This window comes from Myiozetetes cayanensis, unplaced genomic scaffold (assembly GCF_022539395.1).
Source record: "Myiozetetes cayanensis isolate MyiCay16 unplaced genomic scaffold, myiCay2020 scf5-8, whole genome shotgun sequence".
NCBI lineage: Eukaryota > Metazoa > Chordata > Aves > Passeriformes > Tyrannidae > Myiozetetes > Myiozetetes cayanensis.
In genome coordinates this window covers 30,258,395-30,275,906 of record NW_026087742.1, presented here as the reverse complement: position 1 = coordinate 30,275,906, position 17,512 = coordinate 30,258,395, and the positions used below count along the sequence as shown (strand labels likewise).

The following is a 17,512-nucleotide window of genomic DNA, read 5'->3' as shown; positions in this document are numbered from 1 at the left end:
CTGACACCAGTAGCTCCAGATTTTTAAAATTTTGTGTTGGTTTGGTTGGATGTACTTTTTTGCATGCTATGTAAACATGATAAAAGATATGATTTTTAGGAACTGATGGGTCACAAGCAGTGTTTAAAAGCCAGGTAATTTTAGCTCATCTTAAATTTGGCATCCAGGTGACTATTTGTCGAAGGCAGTTATGATATTAAGTATCTTGCGAAATTCCTGAGTAAGGTCAGCGTTTCCATCTGTTGTCATTATCTAATGTAGCTTTCCCAGTAGTTACAGTGAGAGTGTTTAAAGTCAGTTAATATCAGGTGTTTTCCAGCTGGTATTTTGCAAAGGTCATACTTGTTAGGCCAAGGTCCTGCTCCAAGAAGGCACAGATAGCTTTAGAGCTCAGCCCCTTCCAAGAAGCAATGTTTCTGTGGAGGACAAGCTGAACATACATTGCAGATACAAACCTTTAATGAGAAATGTGGTTATTTCATTGGCTTGTGCTGGCTCTTCCAAGTCCTTTGGGACTGGAACAGATGTTTTGTGAACAGAAAATAAAAAGACAGTCTCAGCTCCCTGGGAGTGTATGGTCTAAGGTAGCGTTTTAAAGAGCTCACTAATGAGATTGGTGGATTTGCAATCTTTAAAACAAGTCAGAGCATCATTCTGAAAACAGTATTGCAACTCTACCACCAGACACAAGCTAGATGAGTCATCCCAAAGTAAAACTCACTGACTAGTGGTATGCAGAGTGCAGATTATCTGATAAAAGTGGACTTGGTACCCTAAAATTTTGTATTAGCTGAATAAATTGGAGCTGGTTTATCCTCAGTGGCAGAAAAGGAAGGTTTTCTGCTGAGCCAAATTAATTCCCCTTCACGTCCCTTCCAGAAGGGAATGAGACAGGGCTCGCAAGATGACCTCCAGAGGTGCCATCCATACTGATTTATTCTATGATTACATGAGTCTTAGTGAAAGATGCAAACCATTGAACACATTATTTACCAGATGTGACAATGTCTTGCCAATGGTGCCCTTTTCACAACAACAGTAGTTTGATTCACCCCAGAGTATCTCTGAGATTGCAAAAGGTATTTATTTTCATGCAAAGCAAGTCCGACAGAAGAGTTTTGTTTTGTTTTTGGCAGGACTGCAAAGAGGACAGGTATATGTATGTAGGATGCATAAAATGTCTCTAAGATGTAAAAACTCCTATGCATGGAAATAATAAGGAACACAAGAGATGTCTTAAAATCTGGCTCAGTGACAGAACTGTGAATTAATATGTTAATTGGAAGGCGTCCATGATTGAAGCTGTTTCTGAAGGAATCCCTTGAAACTGTTTGTTGTATTCAACCCTACTCAGCATTTTCATCATTTTCTTAGAATGTAGTTTAGATCTCTCCTGGTAAAATCTTCGGGTCACCTAAAGTTCAATATGGTGGTAAATAATGTACCCAGATCATTTTGGTAGAGAGTGATCTGACTCGCATTGCTACAAGGTCACAGTGAAACAACAAAATTCAAGACAACCCTGGGAACAAAGAAAGGATGTTGTAGAGGTGGACTGGGAGACTTGAGAAGCAATGACTAAGAATGGGATTTCAAGGTCACCAGAGATAATTGTTTCAACGTGAGTTCTCAGTGCAAGGCTGTTGCAAAAAGTCTACTGAGAACTTTAGAAGTATAAAAACCCAAAAGTTGGGAACCTCTTTGACCCTACAGCATATGAATTGCTGCAATCCCTCTACACAGGACTTGAAACTTTTCATGGAGTTAATTAAGCAACACATTTATTCTCTGATCTGAAGTGCCATGGTCATATTATAGGTATGTGTAAATAAAGGAGCTGCCACTTTTTAAAACCAAGAGCTGTATAAAAGTGTCCATAACTAAAGAACTTACAGTGCAACCTTCCTGTACTGTGGGAGCTATTGAAGTTACAAATCCACGTGGGGATTATGGGTCTCTTTGGCTTTGCTGCTGCAAAACTTGAGGTGCAAAAGCCATTAATCCCATGTTCAACTCCTTCTGTTACCTCTCTGAAAAATCTGCAGTGAGTTTTAAGGAAAATAAAACTTTATGCTTTTTAAATTTCAGAGGTGTTTTGTATTACAGCTTCATATTGTTCTATGAGATCATACCTTGCTGTATTTTCCTTTGCTGCTAGTGTTGGCTTCCCACGTTTGTTATTGGGTTGGACAATTAAAGCCTGAGTTTTATTTTGCTCTTCTTTTATTTTTGCTTAATCCGTGCAGGTCCCTGGACACCTTACTCTTCAGGTAGGGAGCTTCTTGCAAATGTCACTTTATCCTCACTTTTCTGGTGGATCCAGTGAGAGATCTTAGGACATGAGAAGTCACAGCTGTGTACAATGTCATTATATGACAATGCCTTACAATATACTGTATGGCACCACTGGTGTGACTTGTGGACCGTACAGTAAAAAAGAGCAAGAAAACTTTATTCAGATGGAGGCATTACTATTTATGATCTGATTTGTAGCTTAACTCTTGCTGTTCTACATGACTCAGAAAAAAAATAGCATTATATTACAAACATTACATTTCCTAAGCTAAAAAAATGCTTTGTCCTGAAACTGTTGTTGGTATTAGAGGGAGCTGAGTAGGTAAATGCCATTTCAGCTCTTGAGTATGTTGATAAATATAGGATGTAGGATGTCAGTGACAAATGCCTCTGATGTAGTTATCCCCAACTTATTCCACACAGGCCTAAAACAGTTGAAAGGTTTACATGCAGATGAATCCTCATGGTTCCACGTGTTCAAAACATTGTCCTTTGCATCTGTTCTTCAAACATTTATTTACAGTTTCCTGCAAGACATTTCCTTGCTGTCCTGCAGCTTCAGGTTGAAAACCACATTTCTGATGCGTGAAAGAAAGACAAAGGAATGAAGTATGGTACAACTGGTTTGCCATCCTCTCAGCCAAGTGTCTGTAGCCTTAGAAAACACTATTAATGTGTGGAAGAAAAAGACATTTTGTCTTGCTTGAAACTATAGTTGATATAGTAACAGGGCTGTTTTGTTGCTTCTTTTCTGTTCCTTTCCTTTTTTTTTTTTTTTTTTTTTAATTAGTAACTGTAAATAAGCATATTACATCTAAGCAGGTCTGTATTCTGTGAATGGTCTCCCAAACTCCATCTGAGATTTGACTTTCCAGAATCCTACTGATCTAGTCACCTACAGCATGTAATTTCTTTAGAAGGCAAATAAATAAACCCTAATTAGTTATTTTTCATTATCCCTAGTGATCAAGAGAAAAGGCTAGTGGGTAAGCTGATTTTTTTTTTTTTTAGCAATTTTGCAAGGAGTTATAAAGATGTAGAGATATCAGAACAGACAGAGGTAAGGATAACAGATGGGATTTCCCAAGGCACTTTTGCTGGTCTAACACTGCTCCCATTATCATTACGGGCAGGTGCAGAGCACTTGTGAAAATGACTCACTGTATGTGTGGGCTCATCTACTTGGAGCAGGTACTCATTGTGCTTTGACCTACTCGTACACAGGAAGGTCTGGGAATCATGACCAGGCTCATTGTTCAGTTTTCTGTGTGTGGGTAACTACATCAAATGATGTTGTCAGTGATGTCTTACAGCACTAAAATCTTCCAAGAATGGAACTGGTATAACTCAACGGAATCCAAGGCCATGACGTGTAAGCCATTGTAGGTACTAGAACAATAACAGATCAGATCCCATTCTATTTATGTTACAGTGAATACAAAGTAATACCAATAACACAACTTGGAGAAACAACTTCTAGTTCATACTGGTTCATACTGGTGAAACTGGGACGAAACTGAAACTCGCAAATAGTAAAAGTGACAAACTGTCCTGTGTTAATTTACTACTTCTTTGAAATAAACAATACATTATCTTGAGAACTCCAAATCTCATTGCCCTTCAGGAGGGAACTACCTCTTAGGACAGTATTGCTTCCCTGGTATGTTCATGCCTTGCCTCTATGCTGAAATCATTAGTAGATACCAGCTGTAAAGGTGGTTTCTCTGATATATGGAGCTCCCAGCAACTACACAGAGACCAACCACTCATTTCACATAGGTCTGTGAACAGCCATCACATGGTAATAATTTTCATTCACTGTCAAACTGTCTTGCTTGAACTGATGAGTTGGAAGTGAAGGGCTCCATATCCCATTACCCCAGAACAAAAACATCCAGTTCCCTTATCTGATTTAAAGGTCTGTCTCTACGACATGCTAACAACTTTTATTGCTAAATGTGATGCTTCATCAAACCTCTTTTGAGCTTTTTTTTGTATTTCCTTTCCTGTCACCGTTTTTTCCTGAGCTGTTTGCAATGAGCAGTGACATCTCAAAATGAATGGGGGGATATTGCTGTGGTGGTGGGAGGGGAAGTGGTACTGTCTGTGTGTGTGATGGCTTGACAGATACACAAACCCTCATTTTACTAGAGTACACTCGGCAAGATTTTTCATATGCGTCCACTGCTATTATTGTTGTTACTATTAATTTAGTGGTGCTAAAAGTACAAGATTTATATCCTGAGAGTTTGAGGTCATCTGTTGCTCATCTGGAATCAGTGTGACAAAGGTCAAAAGAGATCAAACCCTCTCAGCAAAATTTTTACTTTGTATTCTGTTTTACTGGGTTGTGTGTACAGATCTTTCTACAGCCATGGTAGATACAGTGGCTTTATTCACTATTTAGTCCTGCTGAAAGCAAACCTGATAGCTTTGGTATGATGCAATGTGTATGTGATTTGCACAAGGAACAGGAGCAGTGTACAGAAGTCATATGTATATTGGCAGAGAAAAACACAACAACCTTTTGGGGTTCTAGAGTTATCAAAGTGACTGAGATGTGGAAGGGCACATCCTAGAATTAGCCTAAAATATGCTTTTTTTAGGGTCTAATTTAATGTATGAGTTATCATATATTACGTATTACTGCATATTTATGTTACATATTAATATGTATTTTAGGTTCTTTATTGTGACTTTCAGTGAATATGCCTTACTCTTTGTAGGTGAAAATCTGCATTTCTCTGTTATCTGCATTGGAAAAAGTTTTTGCACCCTGAAATCTCCAGTGGTAGCACTCCACGTTACCATTACTCTAAAACCTTCCTTCCCTTTTTGCAGATGGCCTGGTGGATTGCATGGACCCAGACTGCTGCTTACAGCCACTGTGCCATGTAAATGCACTTTGCCTGGGCTCCCCAGACCCCCTGGATATCATCCAGGAGACACAAGCCCCTATCTCCCAGCAGAGCTTGCATTCCTTCTATGATCGAATCAAGTTCCTGATTGGCAAGGACAGCACTCACGTCATCCCAGGAGACAATCCTTTTGAAGGCGGGTAAGTGAATTTTGGGTTTGATTCAGTAAGTGGTAAAGCATAAGCCACTTGGTCATTTTAAGACATGTAATGGCAGCAGGATGCAAAACATGAAAATTGTTTAAGTGAAGTAGATTTCTGCAGAATTTTGTGGCTGATGAAGTTCTGCTGACTGTGTCCTCATCTACAATTTCCTGCCAGCCAGTAAGACAACATGCTTCTCTTCCAACCAATATGGGCAGTTGCATCTTTCTTATTTCAAGGAGTGAAAGGCATCTGTTCAGCAGGGCTATTCTTGTTCAAATGACTGACACTGACCACAAGTATTTCCTAAACAGCAGTGACAGATCTTCCATTGACAGAGCCAAAAGAGAAGGAAACTAAAATGCTATTTGCAATCTATTGTGTGACTATTGGAGACCTCTAAAGAACTGAGGAAGATCATAACACCTAGGGAGGGCTATTAGAGCGATTTGCAGTATAAACAGTCAGCTTGTATATAGAATTGGTTTTAAGACCAGTACGTTCTTTACCATTGCAATCATCATCAATAAACGAACTTGGAAAGAAAACTTAGAAAGTCCACTTCTGTGACTGCATTTCAGCAACTTAAGCACATTCCTGTCTGTCAGGGTCAGTCATCCCTTGAAAATCATGTGCTTATAGCAGGGCACCTGGGGTGTGAGATTCTTAGATCAGGGTCTGCCCTGAATGTTGCCTTTCAAAAGTAGTGACCCTGATCCCAGAGGTGACTTTCAGCACTTAAGTTTGGACTCTGTTGAATTTCACCTAGTCATTAGCTGCTTACTTTCAGCTTTCCCACACACAGCAGCTAATTGGTTGGCACTGAAAATATACAACCCTCATGTTTGTGTGGGTATTTATTTCAGCACTTGCATTTCAACAGGCCTCTCAGGACCTTCTGGATCTGACCTAATGTTTTTTGTGAAGGGACACTGACAGCATTCCTTGGGTACCACCTCACATATATGGCCTTTCTTGGTACTCTACAGGCTGAGCTCAGACATGAGGCACACCAGTGTCAGGGAATTGGCCTGATGTGATACTTTCCCTGATATTTCTTGCTTTCAAGGCCTTCAGGGTCTATAGAAATATTCATACATGTGTGATAAAAAAACCAAAAAATTGCAGCTTCTCTTTGAAGGCTGCTTGCATTCAACAGCACACAGAGCTAGGGGAAAATAGTGGGAATTTCTAATTTGTTTGTGAGAGTGCCAGCAGAGGACCAACAGAAAGACTGTGCCATTTAGGATCACATAAACTCCTACATGAGTTACATGCATTTGAGATGCAAAAGGAGCATCTGCTAGCAGAAGTGTTTATCTGGTATGTGAGGCAATGTAAAGATTCAGATCAATAGAAATGGTTTTAATGATTGCATTTTATTAAATGCAGTGGAACTAATAAATGGGACTCCTTCTTCCGCTTAAGTTAACACAAAGGATTATATAGAGGTAGCAATGATTTATGAGGTTGCCATTCTCAAATTAGCAGCATAGGATGTGTGCCACTAAATATGGTCTACAGATATGTCACCTTAAGCTGCAATTGTATTGCATCTCTCAAGTTAAGTATCTTGATTCACAAGAGTGATTGCAAGTAACAGTGAAGGACCTCAAGAGAAAGTATATTTTCCCCTGGAACAGCACAAAGTCCAGGCTTATCAGAGGTGTTAAAAATGCCATTACACTTTTGGGATCCTAAAAGACATTGTGTGTTCCTGTTAGTTCTTAAAGATCATATAGATCTGGATAAATTCCACCACTGCAACAGTTTTCTGCTTATTTGGCTTCTCTTTGTAGTTTCAACTGCCCATTTCACCACCTTGAAAGCTGGACCTTTGAACAGCTGCCTCTTATCACCCTGGAAGCAAGGGTGTCTCAGCAGTGGTCAGTAATTGATACATGGAGGAGCATGGACTGGGACCATCTGGGACCCAATTAGTCTGGGCAAATAGGACTGCCTGTATTTGCATGTATGGATATGCCCTTTCTTCAGTAGTGTTCTTGCTGTTGAATCTCCTGCAGTTGCTTTTACAGAAGGCAGGTGATAATATCCCTGTTATCCACAAAACTGCTCAGTGTCTTCATGAAGATCACAGCAGCAGCTGGGGGCAAGATGAACTGTTCTCATCTCTCCTTCCAGCTGCTGACTTAAAAGTTTGTCTGACAGGAGGGAGTTGTTCTTATGAAGGGCTCCAGCATCCTGCCTTAGGACAGCCCTCTCCCATTGCTGCTATGGTGATCCATGAAGCCATCTCCTTCTTGGTGTAGATCAGGACTGTAGATTGCTGGGCATGGAATGTCGTATGTCTTTCTGTTCCAACACTATCATCCTCATGGGGTACGGTTGAATTGGGTCCATACCACTTGCTGTGAGCAGTCCCCCATGAGCAGGCACCACAGAAGTGACATAGATCTCTGTGTCCTGTGTGTTGGGTATCCTGCACAGGCACCTGTGGCACAGGCACACTCATCATTCAGGTCAGGAATTACAGTCTACTCCTGCGGGCCTTAGTAGGTCATGGCTGGCTGATTATCACCCTGGGGGACCCCTGGCACATTTGCATCCCTATATGGCCTGTGTAGAAGCAGCAGCAGTGTGAAGAAGATGACTGAATATCTCTGCAATATATTTCCTGGGCTTTAGAAGTGCAGCTTAGCCACTCTTCAGAGAGAACAGCAGCGCATATCTCCTAATGGATACAAATAAATGAATGTCTCGTGACAGCTAGCCTTTGAGTGAATTTATTATTGAATTACACTCCAGCTTTTTAAGAACAAGCTGAGCTGACGAGCTCTCTCACCACTGCAAAGGAAAGAGAAAGACAATGATAAATTATGCTGATGGATAAAGGTAAAGACCTTGTCTCTTCCCAAATACCAGCAATTATATATTATTCATGTTTGGGAAATAAAAATAATCATTGCCCATATTGAAAAGAGTGTTTATGATGATAAAGCAAGTAGCTAAATTAAATTCTGAATGCACAGAATGTCTTTTCACATCATTTTGATGAACAGATAACAAGCACTCTTCCACTAGTTGATCGTTCTTGTATTGATTTTGAAACCACTTACTCTTGCTGTTTCCTTTGCTGTTTTTGAGCCATTCTTAGTTGTCCATCACCATAAGGAGCAGCACAAGATATAGTGGTGTCAAATTGTGGACTTTAAAGTAGGACACCTGATACATTCTCTTCTGAGGGATAGTGTCAGAAAATAGCAAGAATAGGCTAAAGTCCTGATCCACAGAATCTTTTATGGTAAGTATTGGCACAGGTTAAAATACCTCAGATGACCATGTGCAGAATTGTCACTTTTGTAAAGAAAATCTGAACTGAAATCAGGTGAATTTTAAGTAAGGGTGTTTTATACCCCTTTTCTGGGACAGATTGTGTGTATCTACTTGGCAGCAAGTAGATTAACCTGTCATGATTACTTGGGCAGCTAGAAATAATCATCTGAGTTATAATGAAAGATCAGAGAGCAGCATCTGATATCAGCTGCAAGAATAGTCCCTGATTGTCCTCAGGTCAGTAGTCTACATACAACGAGTATTTAGTTTTTGTGGTTTCAAATTCTGATCAGAATTGACTTTTCACATTTTTTCCCACTACTGAGTGACAAGGTTGTAAACATGTCACTCCTTCCTGTGTCCCCTCTGTGTCCCATATCTGCCGGGATGTACAACGTACCTTACTGATCCAAGTGGGGAGGGTTATGCGGCACTGTTAGAAGCTCAGAGAGACACACAGAGTGTGCTATAAATGCCTGTGCAGTATTTTACTATAAATAAATAAATGTATGGGGTTTTTTGGTGGAGTTAAATTGCATCTATCCCAAACCCCATCAAAGCAAAATTCTGAGCATTGATCATGGCCAAAGAACAGCTAAGAAAAGAGGGGAGGGTAGAAATGCTTTTTCAAAATGTTTTGGTAGTCCATCTGGCTCAGTTCTAAGTGTTTTGGAAGAATATTGCTATGTTATCTTAGTATCCTTAAAGGAGTTTGCCCAGAGAAGCTGTGGCTGCCCCATTGCTGGAAGTGTTCAAGGCCAGGCTGGATGGGGCTTTGAGCAGCCTGGTTTTAGTAGAAGGTGTCCTGCCCGTGGCTGTGAGGTTGGAACTGTAAGACCCCTTCCAAACCTAACTGTTCTATGATTCTATGAAGACATTCAAAGCACCTTCTCTTTTCCTTTCTCACATTTCTTCCCATACCTTGCAGACTGTGGGTTCACACCAGCAGATCTTTCTGATGTTCCTTCCCAGGGAAACCAAAGTGCTCTGTCTTTTCTGTATTTTTTTCTCAAGGAAAGTATGACTTTTGTACAGTGACATAAGAAACACTTCTTTTCTAGTTGAAGACAAAGTTAGGAGTCAAAACCCCCAGACTTACAGGTGTGGCTTTATCCTGCTGATTTCTCCTGAGTTGGCTAGTCCAGCCCATGGCTCTGGCCCATCTCCAGCCACATGCAGCTCCCTTGAGCGGCAGGAAATGCTTTGGGTCAGACACACCCACTGAGAACAGGCACGCAGAGGCGATGAAGGAGCTTGTGGAGCTCAGCAGCTCCATGGGTTAGGACAGTTTGGAATTCTGCATCTGTTTAAGACTGTGTCGTAGATATTAGGCAGAATCCAGCATGCCTGAGAGTGAGTACTTGTGGCACAGCATGGTACCTACACTGATAAAAACTGCATCAAATTTTTCCATATTTTAAACCAAGCTAACACAGCACCTCTTCAAACCCTCTCCTTCTCAGCATTATTGTCGTCTTCTGCTTATTAGCTACAAATCACAGCTTTATGAAATATAGATTAACAAGGAATTGTAAAATAATTACTGATTTTTATTTTGGTAATTATTCCTTTTAAGAGAAAAGCATACTTTTAAAACTTACCTTTCTAGTGTACAGGGCATATACGTTTTCTTTCCCATGTTTTTATTTTTCTTTTGATTTAAATTATGTAGTATGGCATTATTTCATCATAAAGTGATTTTGAGTTGAACATGGCATTATTTCTATACAGTAAACTAATACCATATATGCAGCTACTTACTTGAACTTTGTGGAATTTGTACCCACAGGACTTAACAAAAGCAAAGTTCCTGTCCATATTTTCTTTTTTTTGTCTGTAGTGTAGATAGTGTAATCATGATTTAATTATATTCCTCTTTCACAAGTGGCATAGGAGGAAGTTGGTTGGACTTGATAATCTTATAGATCTTTCCCAATCTTAATGATTCAATGGTTCTGTAAGTCCTGTGTACAGTCGTTAGAGAAACTTGGGTGTAGTTTTTAACAAATATTTTTAAAACATTGGATATTTATTACCAAGCACAAAATCCTGAGTAGGATCTTCCCAGTGTGGTTTGGGCATGCTTCCAGGGTCTGGCAAGGCAGCTGATAGAAATGCTGCACCATCCTATACTCTGAATTAAAAGGTCTCAGGTGATACCTGCGTCCCAAGGAGATCTTGGAGTATGCAGAAAACAAATTTCAAGCCTTCAAAGCTTTCAGTCTTTGAAAAAAAAAAAACTCCTAATAAGCTAAGTACCTCCTGGATTACAGAGGTGCTGACATGCACTTTTGGATTTAGGAGTCTACACTATGGTGTAGGTGCTGATGCATTCTCTTGGATCTGCATATAGATACTTGATTAATATTTATTCAGTATTCAAGGTGCTTTTCTGTGTAAAAAGAGCAGCCCTATCAGGAAGTCTGTCCTTTGAGTGTGACATTTATTTCCTAAATTGGTTAAAACCTACTACATAAGAGAGCAGTTTTAAAATCACAAACATAAAATCTAACATATTTTTTTGAATAATTTTTTCCGAATTCTTTTGGATCCTTACAAAGCTATCAGACATCTTATATGTAGCTAAAGAACTTTCAGAGCTCATTTTATAATTAACCTGGAAATAATGTCTTTTTCCTTCTCTTCTGCTCAGTTTTGCTTTCATGATGCCTCAGATTCAGTGGAAAGAAGTGCTTTTATTCTTGTTCTTCTACAGAGCTGCATATGTGGCCATAGCTTACAAAATAAATACCAGATGTAAAATACTGTAATAATACAGAACTGGTAAGTTCTGCAGACATTTTCAGTGAAGACTTGGCATGAATACATTATTCATCTCTGAAAGTTATTGCAGCATAAAGTCTTTACCTCTCACAGAAATAATGGTTATTGGATCGTTTCTGAAAAATTATGAAATGAACATCGTTCAGTATTAGGTGGAAAAATTATCTTGCACCTTACGTGCTACTGGACACTTGACTTGGATTGAACAGACCTAAAAGGTATGCGTGTGATTCTGTTTCTTTGATATCTTATGCAAAGCAAGAGAGTGTTTCTTTGGTTGTACTGAAGAAAAGGAGAGAATCATCAACTTTTAAAGCATTAGTCAACCACATTGGGAATAAAAGGATGCTTCACTGAAACTTTGCAGTAAAGCACAGCCCAACTTTATTATGTGCTACATTTCCTATAAAACTCTGTTTTAAAATACTTTCATTTCAGTAGTATAGTTGGAGCCAGTTTTAATATTTCACAGACATCATCAGTGTAATTTTCTCTGCTGAGTAGCCTTCCCATATCCCTTATCCTCCCACCTTCTCTTTATAGCTTAACTGAAAAATCTTGGGATGTAAAAATAGCAAGTCAATGAGGCATAGAGGTAGACACAAGATACTTTGGCTGGCAGGAGTAGGATCTCTTTCCAGCACTGGCCAGATTGTTTGGCAGATCAGACAGGAAGACTGTGCTTTCATAAAGAGAAAAGGACATACATCGAGAAGGTGAATAAGATTCAATTCTTGGGAGAAGTTTTCAAAGCAATAAGGTCCTGAGCCTTTCAGGAAAGGATCCAACAGGGAATTCTTTTGAGAGTGATGATCCATCATGGGTTTTCTAGAAGTGGTAGGTGGTCCTCAAAAAATACATTCTGTTACTGAACTGTCATGCAGTAAAGATACCTTCTTTTCCTTTGGAGGAGCTACAAGTAGCAGTCACTAATATTGCTGAAAAAAGATGATACCCAAGGAGATATTTAAGACCTATCAGTTTCTAAGTCTTCATGGAGCAGTGGGGAGCCTGAGAAACTGGACAACAGCTGGTTACAAAACCATGCCATTGTACAGATGCTAAAAACAGCAAACGAAGAGGGCCCACTGGTTTGATACCAGTTGGACCAGATACCAGTTGTCAAGTTGGACCAGACCTTAAGGAGACAAGAAGAATAGAATCTGCATCTAGAGGTGTTATTTTATTGATTAATAAGCACTTTGCTTTTTATCTTCAAATACCAACTTCATTAGCCACATTTATAAAAGTATCTTAACATTATGCGGTGTTTTCCCTGTTCTTCAGCCTTTTAAGTAATGGGTTTTCATTGGGGCTTTTCATTTCTTCAGCTTTACTGTGTGTATTGTGGAACATCTAAAAGACTGTAGAAGGTTTCTTGGGAAAGATTAAGGTGGAGGATCTTGTCCACATAACTATGCTCATCTCTTGATCCTTCAGTGATGGGACCTTATAAATAGGTTCACTGAGTAGGTTAAACAAACAGACCAGGTACTGTTTCTCGCTGTGAACAATCTAGAGCTGACTTTCTTTGACTGAACCTGTTCAGAACTCTTACAAACTTTGCTCTGCATGACACGTTCTCTTTCTCTGGGGTCCTTGTTCCATCAGCTCCTCACAAAGCTGAGTGGCAGGATTTGTTGTAAGCCATGTCTGTCAGTGCTGCTTTAAGAAGTCCCCATCTGGGATATGGTCAAACATTAGTGCATTTAGTCCCTTTGTCAGACTGACACGGGCATTCTGGTGCTTCCCTTACTGTGAACTCCTCATATTAGCCTAATCAGTTATTCAGACATACAATGGTTTGGGGTGAAAGGGATCTTTAAAAGGCCATCGTACAACCCCCTTGCCATGATCAGGGTCATCTTCAACTGGATTAGGTTACTTAAAGCCCCATCCAGCCTGAACTTGAATATTTCCAGGGATAAGGCAGCCAGCACGTCTCCATACACCCTTTGCTGGTGTTTTAACACCCTTATTGTAAACTACTTCTTAATTGAATTTAGTCTGAATCTACCCTCTTTCAGTTTAAAACCATTACCCCATGTCCTAATGCACCAGGCCTACTAAATCCAGCAGGATTTGTATCCCAGCTGCCCAACATGTGCCAAGCCCTTTCAGAAACTCATGGTATTTAGAAACTTGTGCTATCTGGTTAGTGTGGGGGTCTTTCTGGACAAGTACTCTTTTAATTTTCGTCTTCTATGTAAGTGTGCTTTTTTTTTTCTTTAACAAGTAAACCTTCAGCAGGATCATTTGCATTCTTTTTCCTAACCTTAATTCCTTAATTCAGATGGCAGCTAAGAACAGTATACAGGTTTTGAGTTTCAGCTTTTTCTAGAACTAAACTGAACCAAAAGAGCCAGACAGGGAGTGACTCAGTTCAAGGGAAGACTGTCAGAAGGTTTTTCTCCACAGTTAAGAGGCAAATGGGCAAGGTTGTTTTTACAGACAGCTTTTGAGGGAAATACTGCCACAAGCAATGAACTTAAACGTCTGCATGTTCTGATCTTTCCTTTTCTTCTTTTGTCCTTCATCTGCAAGCTCAGGCATTTTCTCTGTGTCCATGTGTTTGATCATGATGCCCTTAGCTTTTACCTTGGCATTATAGCGGGTTTACTATCTATCCTAGTACTAGACTGCCCTGAGGTTGTTTAACATGAGACAAGTGCATTCAACTCAAAATGAGTGAGGTACATTTTGCTTCATCCTGTTATTCTCAAGCAAAATGGCCACAGCAACTAAAGCCAGGAGATTGTAGCAAATGACTGTATTTATAGGCACTGATCGGCCTAAGCGTATCACAGATGAGGTTCCATGAGAATGTAAAATCCCTGTGCAAGGGATTATCAGATTGCTACAATTATTCTTCTTATAATGATGCCTAAAATCTTCAGGAGAAAAAAAAAAACTTTCCAGGCAAATTAGATAAGATAGAGAACAGCTTTTATTGAAGGCCTTCTGGCCACAGAGTACGAAAGGCACACGCCCCCATATACAGAATTCTTACACTTTTACATCTTTACTAATTATCATATCTAATAGGGACGTCCAATCCTAAGACCCCTTTTGCCCTGGTACCGCCGTCAGTACTGCCCCACTGGAGTCCCTCCAATGGTCTTGGGCCTTCTATCTTGTTTTGTCTACCATATCTCTTGTTATTTCGGTCCAGGTGCACATCCCAAGGGAATCCAACGGAATGTTCTTGCTAAATACCTATTGCCTTGAAAAGATGGTTAAAAGACAGTTAAACCAAAGCTTCAGGAATGTGACAGACAAACTGTATGAAAGTAACTGCCTAAAGTGAAGGAAAACTCCAGCAGCATTAAAATCTACAAAAAGCTAAAAATTTTAAAAACTCAAAGGCATCAATAAGCAGAGGACTGTTGTTTTACAGGTGAAGTACAGAGACACATACAGACTAGATGACATGACCAGTGTCACACAGAAAGGCTGGAGCAGTGGATGAAGTGAAACTGAGATCATCTGATTTAATTAATAACATTCTTCCCAGTGAACTATAACTTTCTAGATTTTTGTTCTATGGTGCTCTGTTGAAGTTTCATCCAGAGCAGAAAGATAAATCTTGTATATGTGTGTGTGTATTTATATATACCAATAAAATATGGAAGTGGTAAGCTCAAAGAGATTTATAGTGTCAAATTAAAATACATATTATTAATAACTTGGCTGAGGATGGCTAAGAAGTCATGAAGACCATTTCCACACATCAGAAACCTTTAAAGGAGAAGGCACAATAAGTTATGTTGGAAATATTTTGAGGAGCAGCAGAAATTCATCAGGGTGAGATTTCCCATGGCACCTATCCTCAGTCAAGGAAAGAATATACATTTCTTGCAGAAAAAGTGGAGGTTAGGATGCATAGAATTTTCCCAGTAAAAAATGCCTAGCAGAGGCAGTATTTTTCTCTTTTTTCCTAATGCCAAGCACAGTGTCAGCAGAAAACATCTTTGAGTAAGGAGTATTGGAAGGACCAATGTCTAAGCTGTGAGACACTGGATCAGAGTTAGTATTAAAGACAAATCTTTAATGTGCTGCCACAATGTGAAATGGCTTCTGTGGAATTTACTTTTCTGGCTTCTATTCTAAGGCTGGTTTTGTCTGCTTGAATTTTCCTGACAGCCTGTCAAACTTTATTTGTATCTGAGCAATGGGAACGTAAAGGCATCAGTGCACCCCTGTCTGTTTTGCCGCTGTGGCCCAGATCTTACCAGAAAGACTTAATTTAATTTTCTTGGGAATAAAGGATGACTTCACAAAGCAACAGTGTAAAATTGTCTGATATGCCATCTGGCATTCTAGAGAGCATTTTTACAATGATTTGGTCTTTCAGGCAAGCTTTTATGGACAAACTGGGGAAAAACAAGAAAAGGGAAAAACGTAATTAAAGAAGAGGAAAAATTGAGACTAGTTTCCTAGTAAAACAAGAATCCATATAGCCTCATGTAGGAGTAGTGAAGGAAATAGAACAAAACCAAACAAATAAACAAAACCAAAAACAAACCAAAAAACCAGAAGCAATACATGAAATCTGTTAATAATTTAATGGAACAAATAAGCTCCAGCTACGAGAAATCCAATTTTGTTCAACTGCGGAAAACATTCTGAGCTAGCATTCCTGGACTGATGGAATAAATCTCTTCTATTAACATGAGAGATAATTTTATGTAAATGTATTAGGAGACCTTCTAGCAGAGCTGAGCATCTTAGCAGTACCACTTAACTTCTTTGTAGGGTAATTGCATTTAGACCAAGGTCTTCTGAAGGAAATGGCTGACTAAATTAGCATTAACCAGGTTCCTGGGGGGCTTGGGCATTGTGGATACTCGATCTTGCCTCCAGAAAGGACATGTTGACACTAGAGAAGCCAGCTGCTTCCAACAGCCTGTATGAACTGTTTTATCCGAGTGGGGCAAATTTTGACACCCATGGAAGAGAAGATTTGAGACTAATCAGGGGAGGTCTGAGCTTGAATTTTTCCTCCAGTTTCCATCCCTCCTACTTTTAAATATATTCAAATTTGTGCATGTCACTCCAACTTCTTTTTATCACTGCAGTTTGGGAATGATGTTCCCTTTGTGGGAAGATCTTTTCGTATAGCATGGAAGTAAAGCTGTTGTTATAGTCCTCAGGAGAGTGGTGGATGCAGCTGGGCTTGCTGACAAGCTTCTCCTCTGAGAAGAGGGCAGTGTCCAAGTTAGTGAGCACGAAGGTGTGCTTGCAGAGCTGGAGCTACAGTGGGAACTGAGTCTCTTCCCAAGGGTGGGAGGTCAAATGCATTTGTTCCAGCTGCCAAGATGCGAGGGAGTTCCTTGTTTGTCCACACTGTGCTGGTGCTTGTGGTAGAAACAGTTGTCAGTGATATGTAACAGACCAGATGTTTGCTGATATAAAGCACATCTCCCCATTAACTGAGCCAAGGGTCTAGGTCAGTGTGCTTGCAGTATTACATAGAAGTTTGGAACTGCTTGGATGTGTTCTGTGTAGGGCAGCAGGATTACACCTTCAGTCTGTATTTTTTCCTTTACTTCCTCTTAACTCTTGGAACCAAAAACCAGAGGTGGAAGTGTTCTTACATTCGTAGAAATGTATGATATTGTCTCTTGATTATTTTAAAACATTTGTTGTCCCAGTGTTGAATATGTAATTCAGAATACTGAGTCAGTCATGCTCAGGTCTTAGTATTCAAGAAACTGCAGTCAAGTCTGCAGTGATTCTTTGTCTTTCCCAAAATATGGAGCCATTTCATGAGAAAATGAGAGAAGGCTGTTTCAAACCCTTCCTCTGATCTCTCTAAAGGATGGAAAAGGAAACAGCAGGGTGGAGGGGATCGTGGAAAAATCTGGGAAGAGAAGGCCTAGCTTCTGCTCTTGACTCAGAGATATGCTCAGTCACATTCACTTTTTGCTGAAATTGAACTGTGGTTGGTAACCTGTTGACTTCATTGGGGTTATTCCAAGTTTTGACATTTTTCCAAGCATATTCAATGAGATTGTGACCCTTTGAGTTATATTCTACCTGTGTGTTAGATAGTGATGTATGTAATATCGTACTGGA

General features: G+C 39.7%; 1 protein-coding gene across 14 annotated transcripts in view; it reads left to right on the top strand.

Annotated features, from left to right (window-relative positions):
* TENM4 (teneurin transmembrane protein 4) overlaps nt 1-17,512 on the top strand; it is a 1,544,468-nt gene that overhangs the window by 1,441,262 nt on the left and 85,694 nt on the right. For all 14 annotated transcript variants that reach the window (XM_050333746.1, XM_050333747.1, XM_050333753.1 and 11 more), the window contains one exon: nt 5,137-5,353. In XM_050333746.1, coding sequence (XP_050189703.1) covers nt 5,137-5,353 — 217 coding nt within the window. The remainder of the gene's footprint in view (nt 1-5,136; nt 5,354-17,512) is intronic.